This window comes from Panulirus ornatus, chromosome 43 (genome assembly GCF_036320965.1).
Source record: "Panulirus ornatus isolate Po-2019 chromosome 43, ASM3632096v1, whole genome shotgun sequence".
NCBI lineage: Eukaryota > Metazoa > Arthropoda > Malacostraca > Decapoda > Palinuridae > Panulirus > Panulirus ornatus.
Window position 1 is genome coordinate 11104180 of NC_092266.1, and position 18514 is coordinate 11122693.

The window sequence follows — 18514 nt, forward strand, 5'->3', positions numbered from 1 at the left end:
CATGCCATGGGTCCCGCCAACCATGTTCCACAGGTTTCACGTCCATTCGTTTCATTTCCAAATCAGTTTCATGACAACCATAACTGGATCATGACTCCACGATAACTTACGGGAACACGTCCTACAGTGCCAAGAAAAACAAAATGGGTAATTTTACTAACATACCAGCCATCTGAGAAATATTTTCATTCGTAGTCAGGTGTGAGGAAAGCATTGCTATGGCTGGAAGGGCGGCTACCTCATTCACTTCGCTGCTCTGACCTTGATTTCTTTTTTTTCTCTTTTTTTGGTAAGAAATAACGGGACCAACTCTAACGATCCATACTGTCACTTTGCCAGACCAACAGCAACCTACCCCACTACCACCATATTCTTTTAAGAATGATAAATAATTTCTTTCCACTGATGCACTAACACCACGTACCCTATTGTCACCTTATTGTCACGTTACGAATTCACCAGTGAAGGGTAATATTCATCGGCATTATGTCCATATGCACTGTATGCACCACAGCACAGCCCATTTGTAATATCCCATTACAATCCTTCCTCTGAGGTTAGCTTTTGGTGTTCTTTTGTTCTGAGAAAGTACGACACCATACTGCTCCTGAGAAAACACGCCAGAGGAGTGTAATGGTCCACCTTGTTATCCAAAGAACTAGGCCAGGATCAACTGACCTAATACGTCCAGGTAAACAGAGTCGATGATAGTCTGGCATATCTAGTGAGGAATTCGTAGATATCGGCTGCTGGAGAGTATTAATCTATAGTTTCCATATATATATATATATAGTAGTATGTAGCAGTAAAGCTCTTCAAAAGCCTTCCGAAGCTTTGCGCAAATTATCGCGAGAAACTGATCTTATCACGTTACTACTTAAGCAGTTCATCTTTTTTCTTTAAGCGTAGGTTTTGCGAATGACAGTAGAGCTCGAGAAGTACAGATGGTTAATATCTCGATATAGATGAAAATACTCTGTACAGATAATAACGTTAGGTCAGTGCATATATCTAATCGGAACGCCACAACCCCTGACCACTGAACAATCTGTAGTAGCAAAATCTAGTGACATTAAATGTCTTTGAGATGACTGAATGTTTTGATATTATAATTACAAGAGTTACTGGAATATAAGGCACTACTTGTGATGAGCGACATAATTACAGTGTAAAGCAATCGTGTTTGAATTATTTGATGATCATTTTGTGAGGAAGGTTATTTATAACGAAATGGTTACTGGCTCATAGACCGCGATCAGAGTTTCCTACTATAAATGTTTGTTTAGGTTAGGTAAGGTTGTGGAAGCGTGTCCCGATCGCGTTATTCGTCTTTTTTACGGAGTGATGCCGTGTATAAACCAATATCTATTGTCTATATCATAACGAGTTCCTAGATATATCATTTGACTGATAAAGCTCTTGACAGATCTGATTTGATCTTAGATTATGGAAGTCATATCATTCCTGAAGTAATACATTAAACCTGTGATAGAATTTTCTCAAGTAAACTGTAAGAGTTGGTCTGTACGCCGTAGTGACTTCAGGGCAGAGTTTATTATATATTAATATCGAGCGGGACATCACTGTCTCGCTTCTGTAGAGAACAGTCCGTTACTTGGATTTTTCACATATACGAATAATGCAACGGCATACTACTTATCTTTCTTTCAACACTAATAGGAATTTTGCGCAAAGGTACAGCAACTTCTTGCAATAAAGATCTGGGAGAGGTTACATATACTATTCAATAGTATCTCAAATATGACTTTTACTCTGTACATCTTTTTAAAAAAAAAAAAAAATCACAAGATTACTTACGAGATTTTGACAAAAGGCAGAACTAGCGCGTCGCTCTCATCCTTAGACCACCAAGTTGTGTGAGTCAGGAGTTGTAAAGTGTCAACCAAATTAAAGTACGGCAACCACGATTCCTACCACCACAACCACCATTAGCATTTCCAGAATAACCGACAATATCAGCGGTATAACCACCATCACCAGGACCACCACTACAAGTCAACACTAATGCCACCACAGCCTCGTAAGGATCCATTGGTCTGTTGCTGTTTAAATTTCTTTGAATCCTCGCCACTAACACTACCATTTCTGTTACCGTCGCCACCACTATCGATAACCACCACAGCTACCACCACCACCAGTATCAACAGCGCCACTGCCACCTCCACCATTAGACCACAACGATCATTCCCCCGCCGACCAATATCGTCCTTCCCTGCTCTTACGCAACCACTTTAATGGCACCACTTCCAACACCCGTAACGACAGTATCACTACCTCCATCGTCACTAATAACACAGCTATCAACACTTCCAACGTCGCTGGCACCATCATTTCAACACTCCGCAAACAACTTATATATATATATATATATATATATATATATATATATATATATATATATATATATATATATATATATATATATATATATATATCGGCCAGTTTTTCTTTGGTCAACATTGGAGTTTGGGACACAAAGGAAGCAGGAGGTTAACGTGGAGTGAGAACCCAGCTGCTCACCCTACAATTAGTGTGGGCGAGAGGAAAATCTCGTTGCCCACCTCACATGAGGTTGGCGCAGGCGAGGTAGGAACCCCACTGCCCACCTCCCTGGAGGACGCAGTATCGAACGAACAGAGAGGTCCCTGCAAAACGGGGTCTACGATCACAGCACCACTGGTGTCAGGCTCGAACACACGTCAATATTCTATCGTCGCGACATGATAAAAATACCCACGGTGCTCATGATATGATGGGGTGATAAATATCATTTTTTTTTTTTCCATTTGAAGTTAAAAAGAAAAAAGACTTTTTAATTACTATGAACGTTTTAGGAATCTATGATATAGAATTGTGTTTTCGTGTTTATAAAGTATAAAGTTTTACACTTGCTATATCTAAGCTACGTAAGATTTGCTTCTGTACATACAGTATACAGTTTTACACTTGCTATACCTATGCTACGTAAGATTTGCTTCTGTATATACATCAAGAGGGAACGATAAATCACAAGACGTGACTGTTACTTACTGTCGGTTGACTAAGAGTAATGAGACACCATTGATTTAATTAACCTTCTTAATGAACAATCAGTCGTAATGACGGGTTGAGAACCTATCGTTTCTCTGAGTTTTCGTGAGACTTTATCAAACATGAATTCTTTACCGTGTCTCGTATATATTCTCGATCGATGGACACCAGTGGGAAGGTGACAAAGTTTTACCTTCTCCCAGATACTATCTCGTTGGGAAGGCATTCGAAGGACGCATCCATGGTACTCACTTTAACATAAACAAATGCGCGATTACACACACACAAACACACGAGCTATAAGCATACGAAACACAATAATATATATATATATATATATATATATATATATATATATATATATATATATATATATATATATATATATATATATATATCGAGGATGTAAGGCATGTGTACGTGTAGGAAGAGAGGAAAGTGATTGGTTCTCAGTGAATGTAGGTTTGCGGCAGGGGTGTGTGATGTCTCCATGGTTGTTTAATTTGTTTATGGATGGGGTTGTTAGGGAGGTGAATGCAAGAGTTTTGGAAAGAGGGACAAGTATGAAGTCTGTTGGGGATGAGAGAGCTTGGGAAGTGAGTCAGTTGTTGTTCGCTGATGATACAGCGCTGGTGGCTGATTCATGTGAGAAACTGCAGAAGCTGGTGACAGAGTTTGGTAAAGTGTGTGAAAGAAGAAAGTTAAGAGTAAATGTGAATAAGAGCAAGGTTATTAGGTACAGTAGGGTTGAGGGTCAAGTCAATTGGGAGGTGAGTTTGAATGGAGAAAAACTGGAGGAAGTGAGGTGTTTTAGATATCTGGGAGTGGATCTGGCAGCGGATGGAACCATGGAAGCGGAAGTGGATCATAGGGTGGGGGAGGGGGCGAAAATTCTGGGAGCCTTGAAGAATGTGTGGAAGTCGAGAACATTATCTCGGAAAGCAAAAATGGGTATGTTTGAAGGAATAGTGGTTCCAACAATGTTGTATGGTTGCGAGACGTGGGCTATGGATAGAGTTGTGCGCAGGAGGATGGATGTGCTGGAAATGAGATGTTTGAGGACAATATGTGGTGTGAGGTGGTTTGATCGAGTAAGTAACGTAAGGGTAAGAGAGATGTGTGGACATAAAAAGAGCGTGGTTGAGAGAGCAGAAGAGGGTGTTTTGAAATGGTTCGGGCACATGGAGAGAATGAGTGAGGAAATATTGACCAAGAGGAATATATGTGTCGGAGGTGGAGGGAACGAGAAGAGGGAGACCAAATTGGAGGTGGAAAGATGGAGTGAAAAAGATTTTGTGTGATCGGGGCCTGAACATGCAGGAGGGTGAAAGGAGGGCAAGGAATAGAGTGAATTGGAGCGATGTGGTATACCGGGGTTGACGTGCTGTCAGTGGATTGAATCAAGGCATGTGAAGCGTCTGGGGTAAACCATGGAAAGCTGTGTAGGTATGTATATTTGCGTGTGTGGACGTATGTATATACATGTGTATGGGGGTGGGTTGGGCCATTTCTTTCGTCTGTTTCCTTGCGCTACCTCGCAAACGCGGGAGACAGCGAAAAAAAAAAAAAAAAAAAAAAAAAATATATATATATATATATATATATATATATATATATATATATATATATATATATAATCCCTGGGATAGGGGAGAAAGAATACTTGCCACGTATTCCCTGCGTGTCGTAGAAGGCGACTAAAAAGGGAGGGAGGGGGGGGGGGGGGCTGGAAATCCTCCCCTCCCGTTTTATTTTCAATTTTCCAAAAGAGGGAACAGAGAAGGGGGCCAGGTGAGGATATTCCCTCAAAGGCCCAGGCCTCTGTTCTTAACGCTACCTCGCTAATGCGCGAAATGGCGAATAGTTTGAAAGAAAAGGTTATTTAATGTATGTATGACTCATGGTGAGGTGCCTGAGGATTGGCGGAATGCGTGCATAGTGCCATTGTACAAAGGCAAAGGGGATAAGAGTGAGTGCTCAAATTACAGAGGTATAAGTTTGCTGAGTATTCCTGGTAAATTATATGGGAGGGTATTGATTGAGAGGGTTAAGGCATGTACAGAGCATCAGATTGGGGAAGAGCAGTGTGGTTTCAGAAGTGGTAGAGGATGTGTGGATCAGGTGTTTGCTTTGAAGAATGTATGTGAGAAATACTTAGAAAAGCAAATGGATTTGTATGTAGCATTTATGGATCTGGAGAAGGCATATGATAGAGTTGATAGAGATGCTCTGTGGAAGGTATTAAGAATATATGGTGTGGGAGGAAAGTTGTTAGAAGCAGTGAAAAGTTTTTATCGAGGATGTAAGGCATGTGTACGTGTAGGAAGAGAGGAAAGTGATTGGTTCTCAGTGAATGTAGGTTTGCGGCAGGGGTGTGTGATGTCTCCATGGTTGTTTAATTTGTTTATGGATGGGGTTGTTAGGGAGGTGAATGCAAGAGTTTTGGAAAGAGGGGCAAGTATGAAGTCTGTTGGGGATGAGAGAGCTTGGGAAGTGAGTCAGTTGTTGTTCGCTGATGATACAGCGCTGGTGGCTGATTCATGTGAGAAACTGCAGAAGCTGGTGACTGAGTTTGGTAAAGTGTGTGGAAGAAGAAAGTTAAGAGTAAATGTGAATAAGAGCAAGGTTATTAGGTACAGTAGGGTTGAGGGTCAAGTCGGTTGGGAGGTGAGTTTGAATGGAGAAAAACTGGAGGAAGTGAGGTGTTTTAGATATCTGGGAGTGGATCTGGCAGCGGATGGAACCATGGAAGCGGAAGTGGATCATAGGGTGGGGGAGGGGGCGAAAATTCTGGGGGCCTTGAAGAATGTGTGGAAGTCGAGAACATTATCTCGGAAAGCAAAAATGGGTTTGTTTGAAGGAATAGTGGTTCCAACAATGTTGTATGGTTGCGAGGCGTGGGCTATGGATAGAGTTGTGCGCAGGAGGATGGAGGTGCTGGAAATGAGATGTTTGAGGACAATGTGTGGTGTGAGGTGGTTTGATCGAGTGAGTAACGTAAGGGTAAGAGAAATGTGTGGAAATAAAAAGAGCGTGGTTGAGAGAGCAGAAGAGGGTGTTTTGAAATGGTTCGGGCACATGGAGAGAATGAGTGAGGAAAGATTGACCAAGAGGATATATGTGTCGGAGGTGGAGGGAACGAGGAGAAGAGGGAGACCAAATTGGAGGTGGAAAGATGGAGTGAAAAAGATTTTGTGTGATCGGGGCCTGAACATGCAGGAGGGTGAAAGGAGGGCAAGGAATAGAGTGAATTGGAGCGATGTGGTATACCGGGGTTGACGTGCTGTCAGTGGATTGAATCAAGGCATGTGAAGCGTCTGGGGTAAACCATGGAAAGCTGTGTAGGTATGTATATTTGCGTGTGTGGACGTATGTATATACATGTGTATGGGGGTGGGTTGGGCCATTTCTTTCGTCTGTTTCCTTGCGCTACCTCGCAAACGCGGGAGACAGCGACAAAGTATAATAAATAAATAAAAAAATATATATATATGTATATATATATATATATATATATATATATATATATATATATATATATATATATATATACTGCCTTTGTCCTTCCTTTGGGCTATGGGTTCTTGTAGTAAATGTGTGTGGAAGTTTAAATGAGCAGTGAGAGGGTATCATACACCGTTATAAACTAAGACTCAGCTTTATTGATAATCACGAATAATGCTCATGTAGCGATAGTTCAGCAGTGAAATCAATGACGGGCTCTTCCTAAGCTCAGACCTATGAATAGGGTAACCTTCAGTAGGAGACGCTAGACTGGTTTAAGGTGGGTTGATTATTTGAGTTTAGGCTTATCAGCTGCCAGGGTCGTGAAGGACGTCAACGTCAAGTTGTAAACACCACTCACATAGTCTTTAATACTTTCAGATGTTAAACGGAATTCTAAGACAATATGTGTACGTAAGGTTCCCCTGCTTGGTAGATTACAATGATTGCTCTTACGACGTGTGTACGAATGTGGCCTTTGTTGTCTTTTCCTAGAGCTACCTCGCGCGCGTGCGGGGGAGGGATTGTCATTTCATGTGTGGCGGGGTGGCGACGGAATGGATGGAGGCAGCAAGTATGAATTATGTACATGTGTATATATATTTATATGTCTGTGTATGTATTTATATGTATACGTTGAAATGTACAGGAATGTATATGTGCGTGTGTGGACGTGTATGTATATATGGGGGTAGGTTGGCCCATTCCTTTGTTTCCTTGCGCTATCTCGCCAACGCGGGAAACAGCGACAAAGAATAATAAAATGAAATAGATTGATATATATATATATATATATATATATATATATATATATATATATATATATATATATATATATATACTTTTATCCTTTCATTTGTTTTCTTTAGATTCCAAAATCAAGCAACCTGCAACCTCCTTCTTAAATGGTCAGGTCAAAGGCCACACAATCATACCCAAAGGTCGTGCTGTCGTGCTCAGGAAGTCACTGACATAACAGTAAACGTCAAGTGAGCAAATGCTCAAGTGAAGGGAAGAAAACCGGATCACATTTTGATACATCATACTTCCATGTCTGGGTCATACACCACATTACATTTGACCAACGTAATTGTTATGCTCAGTAGACCATCACAGCTGCCCTTGTGTCGGCTCGTGGCGAGACTGAAGTCACCCATATGAATAGTGACCTGTGGAAAGTCACTTGATAGATGTGATCATGGTATGGATAATGAATAATAAATTCCTATTAAGTCCCAGCCACTTTGACCTCGTACTCACTAATTAAACCGGAACGCTGGGCCCTCACGCGAGAGATGAACCATCTAAATAAGACAGTCTGGGTCTAAGCACTGAGGTATGACCCTTGAGCACGACATTACGACCCTTGGGTATAATGTCTTTAACATATCCCTTGAAAGGTCAGATCGAAGGATGGACCAGCTACCCCATGGGAGAAAACGTCATGCTCAAGGGTCGTACCGTCGTGCTCAAGGGTCGTACGTACCGTCGTGCTCAAGGGTCGTACCGTCGTGCTCGAGGGTCGGTCGTACCGTCATGCTCAAGGGTCGTACCGTCGTGCTCGAGGGTCGTACCGTCGTGCTCAAGGGTCGTACCGTCATGCTCAAGGGTCGTACCGTCATGCTCAAGGGTCGTATCGCCGTGCTCAAGGGTCGTGCCGTCGTGCTCAAGTAGTTACGACACGCTAATAATACGACAGCCGGACGCACAGTGTCTCACCTCTCGACCCACCTTGGGTGTCCGACCATTGATTAGATAGCAGTGAGTGGGAGTTGTCCCAGTCATGTGTCAGGGTCGGTACGGGGCGTCTTATATCACCTACAAACACACACACCATAACAGTATTACTTCCTAGGCTTTAGTACTACCTTATGAACATCTCAAGATTTTTAATATCCCCCCCCATAATTTTTTTTTTTTTTATATGTAACCAAACACAAGCCTAATATAAATGTTTATATAATACTTATTGAAGTGTAGAATTTTTTTCCCCTCTAAACTTGATGCAGTGTTTTGACGAAGTGAAAACACTAAGGATAATTGAATTTGGTCAGGCAATCATCTTTTGAACTATATAGCGAACTTCTACAGTCACGCGTCACGGTTTTTTACCTCTGGGGTGTCGTGCCGTGATTCATTTGGTTCTGGTGACCCAATGTTGAGATTCTCGGATTTCTATTTGGTTATAGATATAAAGTTAATTTAAAGTTATTCGCAACCAGGAGGTAACACCTTGATTGATCCGGATTTATCTCGTTTTTCCACAGTATTGGTGAACCCTGAAGCGAAGTCGTTACTTCCTTCACGATTTGCCTCACTGAAGTGGTGAACTCTTCCTTATTCCCTACAGTGGCTTTCTGTTCCATCTTTAGAGCAGAATGTGAATGATCATTTGTGGTAAATCTGTATGCGTGTGTGTGTGTGTGTGTGTAATACTAGTTGCGTTTTATGGAGTGAAAGTCTTGCGCTCCTGTTGCTTCGTCTTAACTTCATACATATTTTAGCTGTGTTCTTTATGAGGTCAGACGCACTCGTCTATGGCAGGTACACATTCATCGACCATCCCCAAGTGAAGGAGGAACCAACGTGTTGGCTGTGAGCCCGCTGCTACCATGTCTGAGTTGCAAACTGGTGGATAGCAACGCTAAACATGAATCATGAGGGATTGAGTTTTTACACTAGAGTTGCCCCGTCTCTTAACCTTGTATACGAACCATGTATTTACTTTCTTTACTCTCATGTATACAACTCAGCCTAAGCCAGGTACCCATTTATCGACAAGTGCTGAGGGAAGAATGAGCAGCTGGGTTGGCTGTGAGCCGATTGCCGCGCCCAGGACTCGAATCTTAGCGGGCCCGTGCATGAATCATGGTCAATGTGTGTGTGTGTGTGTGTGTGTGTGAAGCTTTCATGTGTCGATGTAATGCGGAATTTCATGAAATATTACTAATGCCGCGCAGTGAAACTTTTTTTCCTGTCTGTCCGCCAGGACTATGATTCAGTAATAATGTTAGTATCTTGTTCTACCATGGAAAAAGAACTTACCTTGGCAGACTCTTGAGTCGCCATAACGCATGATCAAATCATGTAGTTTGTAAAAACTGGACGTAGTTAATTCCCCCACCCGCCCAGGTTGAATGTACTGAGGCAGCTAACAGTAAGGAAGTACATGACCCACTTTATAAGCAAATATCTTGTTATGTCTTTCTTTATAAATGGAGTGAGGATACGGGAAGTGAAGTCAAGGGTCATGTGAATACTGGCCTCACTGAAACCGTCAGCTGGGTGACACAGCTCGAACATCCTATTGAAAAAAAATATATAAAGTTTTCGTGATACGCTACAGCAGATGCATCGGCACTTCAAGATCTATCAAAAGCCACTTTCCTTCTGCTTAAAAATGCTTTATATATATATATATATATATATATATATATATATATATATATATATATATATATATATATATATATATATATATATTGGAAAGGATCACAATTTTGCGCGTGATCAAGATATTCCTGAGTCCACGGGTAATTTATCGTGTTTCATTTTCCCCGTAGACTCATAGGAATTTATATACATATGTGTGTGTGTGTGTGTGTAACTTACGTAGCATGCAATATAATGGAGAATGCGATACCCTAAGATTCGTTACTGGAGATGTCCTTGGCCGCTTGATTAGTAATGTTTGCACAAGGTCGTGAGCAAGAGAAGTTTACCTTGGAATACATCCGTATTGGGAACTTGTTGACTCCGGCTATAGTTTGTTTTCGTGACACCATATCATCCTCCAGAACTCAGTGTGATTTAACCTGAACGAATTTTTGCACTGAAGCAGGAAAGGAATGAAAAAGTAGAGGAGAAACAGACAGCGAACAATGTTAGCCAGAAGAAAATGCTCGGTAATGTTTACGTTGGTGACCGGGTCCTCACGGGCTCCCCCGAGTCAGGCAGTCTGTATTGAGGGTGTGTTGAGGAAGGTGGTGTTACGATCTGTTCTCCTCTTTCCTCGTTTTCGCAGGTGATCACCCACGGCTTCACAGTTATTTTGTATCAAGAACATCAGGAATTACACTAGATTGTCATTGTATCAGAATGGATTTCCGGTTGGCATCTTATATACTATTGATACATTTTAGTGGTGTTGATGATAACGGAGCGGAGGTGTCAATATTGGCGTGTGCCTGTAGTTAAGAATGATAACGATATCTCATCAGAGGTGGTACTATCCTCACGGTGTACGATACTGGGAATGTGAATCGGTGACATATGCCTCTGCCTGAGCCAGTTGGCATGCCGTCATCCCTTAGGGACACATACGTGTGCCTACAACTCACCACCCCTGTTCAATTTAGCTTATAGCAGTTGAAGCTCTTGGCTCTGGTGATACACTGGGTGAATTCTGTAAATGATAATTAAAAAAACATGGAAATTATTAGATTTCCATTACCAGCACAACGTATCAATGTGCTCCATACACCCTGGATATGTATGCAAAAAGTTGGTCACTCATCAACATCAGCTTTAAAAGATGTGGCGGATAAATCAGTATTATATATATATATATATATATATATATATATATATATATATATATATATGGTGACCGACATGGCACAGGCAAGGGCATGACCCAGTCAGAGGTCATGTTATGTGAAAGAATATGTACGGAAAAGATAAAAGAAAAAAAAAGCTGTTGAAATTAATCTGGGCTTTACAGGTGTTTGTACTCCAGACTCTTACAGGCAGAGATCAAAGGAAGAAAGAAGAGAATTCCTCGGTTTAAATGCACCACGGATGGAGAAATAGTAAGTCAGTCCACTAATGGCCATTCTCCACACAGAAACTAGAGGAAGCAAAGGCCATATATATATATATATATATATATATATATATATATATATATAAACAGACATGTTTTGTCTTGTGTCTCCCCTGATGTGATTATTACACGAAAGTGCACTTGGGAATTTATCGTGTTTCATTTTCCCCGTGGACTCAGGAATATACTTGATCACGCGCAAGATTGTGATCCTTTCCAATATATATATATATATATATATATATATATATATATATATATATATATATATATATATATATATATATATATATATTTATTTATTTATTTATATAAACCATCTTCCCCAGAAGTCGCTTTTATCTTCAACGGGACTCCCACAGCGCTCAGGAAGCCGTGAACATCCTCTGGGCGCGAATGCAGATCTTGAATTGTAGTGTGGGGTAATGAAGCAGTAAGTGTTCATCGTTTTCACCGTGGAAATTGCATCGAGGGCATGAGGGGTCTAAGGATAAGCTGAATCGGCATTTGTAATGTAGGGATGGGTGATATCGAGAGCGTAGGGAGTGTGGTTCCGATGGACCTACGTCTACTGGGATGGTCTGTTAGACGAGTTGGGAGGGCAGTTGTTTACAGCTTGTCGGGTAATTCCGGTGCATATGTTTAGTTAATATTGCTTTCATTAGGGATGGGGTGAAGGTATCCGTGAGTATGCAGTACTGACTTGTGGAACAAGGGTAAGCCTTTTCCTTCTACTTGGGAGTTGATGGTTTGTTATAATGTTTTGGAAGAGAATCTAGTGTAGTTGCAGAGAACTTTAGTGCTAGGCATAGTGAGGTGGGATTGTATTTGTTTCATTACATAGGTGCTGAGCGTTTGTGATGGCTAGGCAACCAGTTTTTGTTAGTAGTGTTGCTCAGCAGCCAGGTTTTGTTTCGAGTACTTTGTTTTACATGAATTGCGGAATTATTTTCCCTTTTGACGGTGGAAGACCAGGCAGGTGAATCGTAGTTTAGGATGAAGTGGATAAATTGTAGAGGATACTACGGGATTCTCATTTTTTGAGGGTAATAGGTTTATTTGATGACTTTCTGTTGATGTTTGTGGGGTGGAGGATGAAGTGTCATGTGGGTGCTGCATGGGACGACCAGAATAGTTTTGTTTTGTGAGCGATTGGCTATACAAGATGATGAGCGGGTCAAGGTTGAATTCGTCAGTCTGAAGTTCAGTGTGACTGAAGACTTCTCTGAAGATGCAGATGTTTTGTTATGAGCGAGCCCTCGTTCCAGTTGTGTAATGTAGTGTTGCACAGTGTGGTGTTACTAGTGTGGTGTAATTGTAACGTCTGCACATCAGAGGACCTTCATACTGTGATCTGCAGGTAACAGGAAGATATTTAATGGGGGGGGGGGGGGTTGAAGGAAGAACTGCTCTTCAGGGAAACCCATTGTAAAACTTAAGGGTTTTAGACGTGAACCTTTGTGAGTGACTCAGGCCTGGGGACCATCTCAGAAGTTGGCCAACTACTTTCTGTCATGTGGAGAGTGGTGGTGTCAAGTGTCCGTGTGTGGGTGTGTATCTGGGAACAATGTCAAATGATTTGTTGATGTCTGTTCCTGCAATTACTGTGCAGAATGAAGTTGTGGTTGGTGGGAACCATCTTGTGTGGGGTCTGTGTGTAATGTGGTTGTGAAGTGACAGCACAGGTAGGGAGGGAGTTCTGCACTCTTTAAATCTATTATACTTTTTTTTTACTTTTTATTTTCGGTCAGCAAGCACAGTTTCATCACCTTATTGCATTCATCCACCACTCTACTACTATCAAATAAATCCGCACATGTTATCTATTCTTTGCTGTTTCTTGTTAGGTTCTCAGATTCCTCTGTAACTAGATCTCTCAAGAAATCTATCCGCTCTCGACAATTATTACTCTTGTTTAGAAATTTGATGATCGTAATAAAATCTCCCCTAGCTTTTTTTTTTTTTTTACCTTGTAGGTAAATCAATTAAAGACAGCTTTACAATCTAACTAACCAAGCTTTACCTCAGCTTTCTTATTTCAGAAGACATATTGGTTGCTATCACGACCTTCTCTATTGGTTCATTAACAATATCAAAAGCGGTGACCAGACTTGAAAAGCATTTTCTAAGTTTTATAATCATTGCACACAGTTGGCGAGACATCTAATCTATGTAATTCTCAGCAGTTTTTAAATTTGCTGACGGACAGCTGGTGTCCTTTACGTAGTAATGTTATAGGTTAGGTAAGCAGCTGGACAGATAATTTACTGCAATATGCATAAAACTACCACTGTTCAAGAGTTATAGTTTTCATATCTTTAGAAATACAAAGAATGCAAACTGCCACTGACCACTGGGTAGTCACTTCAAGACAGTTTGTGAAAGTGGAAGATAACACAAACTCAGTTTGGTAAAAGAAGGAAGGTATATTGATTGCATGTACATAGGTGTAGCGGTTAGCGTTCTTGACAGGGACGCTATATACGGGCTGCTTAGATTATGTAATTTATGTCCTTTTTACCTCTCTAGATTATTATTTTTTTTTAAATTTTCTCAGTGATCTCTCATTCTCTATATTCTTAGTGTAGAAAATATAATGAATATGACAGACATGTGGAAATGCTGATTCAGGTTTTAGGTAGTGGTATCGTAAAACTTAAAAACTCTGAGACATGATGCTTACCAATGACCACAAAGATGCACTTTGCATATCATCATCTGTAAACTATGTCTATGTGACAACGTATTTGCGCATTACGGAGAGCAAGTTGTACACTCCTGAGGCGCCATCTTTCAAAGGCGTGTTGTTCAAAGTACCATCCGGATTCCGTTGGAACCTAGCCCTGAGCAGATAACAACTGTAGAACTTATTTGAAATAAACAATAGCCCTCAGTGGATAAATGATATCTGTGCAACTGTAGAATTTCGGTATCAAGAAACCTTTTAACATTGCCACTTCCTTTTATAGCCATATGTAGCACTTTCCGCAGCGAATATGACAGTGACTGTCGAAACGACAGTAATAGATTTATTGACGTTTGATGGTGTGTGATAAGTACGTAACTCTGATAATGTCGTGCTACCACGAATCTCCAGCGATAATGAACGTGTCACCGATGCTGTAATTCAGACGAACTCCAAAGTTTTCTCCGCCTTCATGGCGTATCGTTGTCGTTTCTTCCGCGAAATATTACTTTCTGTTATCGGTTACTTGGCATTCTTTTAAAGCAGATTTCGATAAATGTCTTGGTAGGTAGCACCAAGAACAGATGACTGAGCCTCAGAGGGAAAAATCCTCACTTGGCCCACGTCTCTGTTCCTTCTTTTGGAAAAGTAAAACATGAGGGAAGGATTTGCAGTCCCCATCGCCTTTCCCTTTTTAGTTGCCCTCTACGAGAGGCTGAGACTACGTGGGAAGTATTCTTTTCCCCCTATCCTCAGGGATATTTGGAAGAATCTTAACTGGGCATTTCGTTGACTGTTTCTTAGCATTTCTTAAGTAAAATTTTACCAAAGATAAATACGTTTAGGTCATTGAAGACAATTTCAAGGCATTAATTGGACATTTGCCATTACATTCATTTACGTTTCATTTTCAGCTCCACACTACAACGTCTTGAGGAAGTCTTTCCTTAGAGTTTACGCATGAAGGCCTGTCTACACGAGCGGGCCTGATCGGCGGGTTTGCCCGTTAACAGGCAAATTCTGGCGGGCCTGCCCGTGAATGTTGTCCACACGACCGAAGTGATGAACAGCCGGGCCTGCCCGACGATGTTGCCAGTAGCGGGTGGAGTGCGGTACGAGAACCATGGTGCCTAGCATTGTCAAGAAAAAGATTTTGTGCTCTATGATAATAGCTTTGTGTCTCAAGAAGAAAAGAAGAAAAGGATATGGTGTAAAGATTGGTTAAAGAAAAGATGTTTGGAAGCACTGCAACAATACTTCATGAACTACAAAGTAGTGAGGAACACGACTTCAGAAATTACCTGAGGGTGAGTGTAAGCACTTTTTACATCTTGTTATCAAAGGTGGAGCCATACATAGTGAAGAAAGACACAGTTATGAGAAACAGCATTACAGCAGAAGCTCGTCTGGAGGCAACTCTGCGATTTTTAGCAAGTGGGTCTACTTATTCGGAGTTGCAGTACAGTACACGCATATCAAAGCAAAGCTTGTCCCGCATAATGCTCTCTCATCTCCGCAGCAATAGCCTTCACTGCTGTTATGGGTTTGTCTCTGTTCTTATAGCATTTCAGCTTCACATTCCATAAACATGGATTCTTACGATAAAGGTCAGTCAAAGTACTAGTAAGTGCTTTAGACCAAAAAATTGTTGGTGGCTCACTAGAGTTATCCTGGGCTGCCATCGTTAAATGTTCACTGTGCTACATGCCGTGGGATGTGGGATGAAGGCCCGCTGTGGGTTCACCATATTATCTTGCGTCTGGCAGGGTAGAAACTCCAGCTACCGGGCACCAGCTCAGTGATTTCGCTCGGCGGGATTTCGGGCAATTTGATCGTTTGCCCGTTAACGGGCAAGCCCGCCGATCAGGCCCGCTCGTGTAGACAGGCCTTTACGGAAAATAATTTTTTCTCGTAGAAAATTAGATAAAAGAACTGGGAGGCATAGTATATTTTCATCTTATGTAATGATTTTTGCAGTAACGAACATTTTCTGTGTTACAGGGGCAAGTGTTACAAAGCAATCAACTGTTCCATGTTGCTAGACCATAAGTCCTGTTATGTTGTGATCTTTATAATACAGCGTTATCCCTTGGGTATAACCTACGCCATAAGGCTATGACTACACTATATATGCTATAAAGCTGCCTATAAACTTTACTGTGTTGGTAGACCATCTGGTACAGTATTCGCTGTTTTATATCACGCTATAGAGCTTGGTTTGGTTATCAGTCTTGCTATTTGGATACGTAATCAGCTATATCTTGCAGCTATGTCATGAATTAGCTATGTGTTCAGGTCAACATCTATTTTCTTTAATCGTTTTGTGGCTTGTTTGTTGCTGTGCTATGTGCCTAAGCTAGCCTGAGCGCTCTGGAGACTGTTTACTCCGTCTTTAAGTTTACAATATACATATGGGTATAACAGGAATTATGTTTACTTGCACGTTAGGAAGACGAACAATTCAATGCCGCCTAAGCATGCGAAGTCAGGATATTTAAAGGCCTACACACTCAGATAGGAACGTACATAATAAGATGCAAAAACGTTTTCCATTTGATTCTACACGAAAGTAAGTTTCAGCTGTTGCTCTTCCATCAAGCTTAATAACCAAATCATACTTGATATCGCCGGACGCCGCCTGCTTGAGGTTTACAGCGCAAGTCATGTCACCTTTGACGAGTTGAAACACACAACAATCTCGTCAGGGAACCAATCCCTTTAGACTAGAGAAGTCCACCTCATCCCTGCTTGTATGACACAGTTTGGCATATGGGCATATGAGGGCTGTACCCCAGGATACCTTCGTAAAAGGAGTCCTTGTTTGTATGATAGTGTGTGTATATATATATTTATTTTTATACATTTTATTTTATTTATTTTGCTTTGTCGCTGTCTCCCGCGTTTGCGAGGTAGCGCAAGGAAACAGACGAAAGAAATGGCCCAACCCACCCCCATACACAATGTATATACATACACGACCACACACGCAAATATACATACCTATACATCTCAATGTACACATATATATACACACACAGACACATACATATATATCCATGCACACAATTCACACTGCCTTTATTCATTCCCATCGCCACCTCGCCACACATGGAATACCATCCCCCTCCCCCCTCATGTGTGCGAGGTAGCACTAGGAAAAGACAACAAAGGCCCCATTCGTTCACACTCAGTCTCTAGCTGTCATGTAATAATGCCCGAAACCACAGCTCCCTTTCCACATCCAGGCCCCACACAACTTTCCATGGTTTACCCCAGACGCTTCACATGGCCTGATTCAATCCACTGACCGGTATACCACATCGATCCAATTCACTCTATTCCTTGCCCTCCTTTCACCCTCCTGCATGTTCAGGCCCCGATCACACAAAATCTTTTTCACTCCATCTTTCCACCTCCAATTTGGTCTCCCACTTCTCGTTCCCTCCACCTCCGACACATATATCCTCTTGGTCAATCTTTCCTCACTCATTCTCTCCATGTGCCCAAACCATTTCAAAAAACCCTCTTCTGCTCTCTCAACCACGCTCTTTTTATTTCCACACATCTCTCTTACCCTTACATTACTTACTCGATCAAACCACCTCACACCACACATTGTCATCAAACATCTCATTTCCAGCACATCCACCCTCTTGCGCACAACTCTATCCATAGCCCACGCCTCGCAACCATACAACATTGTTGGAACCACTATTCCTTCAAACATACCCATTTTTGCTTTCCGAGATAATGTTCTCGACTTCCACACATTCTTCAAGGCTCCCAGGATTTTCGCCCCCTCCCCCACCCTATGATTCACTTCCGCTTCCATGGTTCCATCCGCTGCCAGATCCACTCCCAGATATCTAAAACACTTTACTTCCTCCAGTTTTTCTCCATTCAAACTTACCTCCCAGTTGACTTGACCCTCAACCCTACTGTACCTAATAACCTTGCTCTTATTAACATTTACTCTTAACTTTCTTCTTTCACACACTTTACCAAATTCAGTCACCAGCTTCTGCAGTTTCTCACATGAATCAGCCACCAGCGCTGTATCATCAGCGAACAACAATTGACTCACTTCCCAAGCTCTCTCATCCACAACAGACTGCATACTTGCCTCTCTTTCCAAAACTCTTGCATTCACCTCCCTAACAACGCCATCCATAAACAAATTAAACAACCATGGAGACATCACACACCCCTGCCGCAAACCAACATTCACAAAGAACCAATCACTTTCCTCTCTTCCTACACGTACACATGCCTTACATCCTCGATAAAAACTTTTTATTGCTTCTAACAACTTGCCTCCCACACCATATACTCTTAATATCTTCCACAGAGCATCTCTATCAACTCTATCATATGCCTTCTCCAGATCCATAAATGCTACATACAGATCCATTTGCTTTTCTTCAAAGCAAACACCTGATCCATACATC

The 18514-nt window shown here is 41.5% G+C and overlaps 1 protein-coding gene across 4 annotated transcripts in view; it reads left to right on the top strand.

Moving 5' to 3' along the window:
- The window catches only part of LOC139762313 (XK-related protein 6), a 72738-nt gene that overhangs the window by 1157 nt on the left and 53067 nt on the right, over positions 1–18514 (top strand). The window contains exons 1-2 of one of the 4 annotated variants that reach the window (XM_071686942.1): positions 10524–10579; positions 11294–11366. The exons of 1 other annotated variant lie outside the window; for it this stretch is intronic. In XM_071686942.1, the coding sequence (XP_071543043.1) occupies positions 11345–11366 (22 nt within the window). In that variant the 5' untranslated portion in view covers positions 10524–10579; positions 11294–11344. Of the gene's footprint in view, positions 1–10510; positions 10580–11293; positions 11367–18514 lie in introns of those variants that run through there. 2 more of the 4 variants (XM_071686939.1, XM_071686941.1) reach the window with 2 other exon arrangements.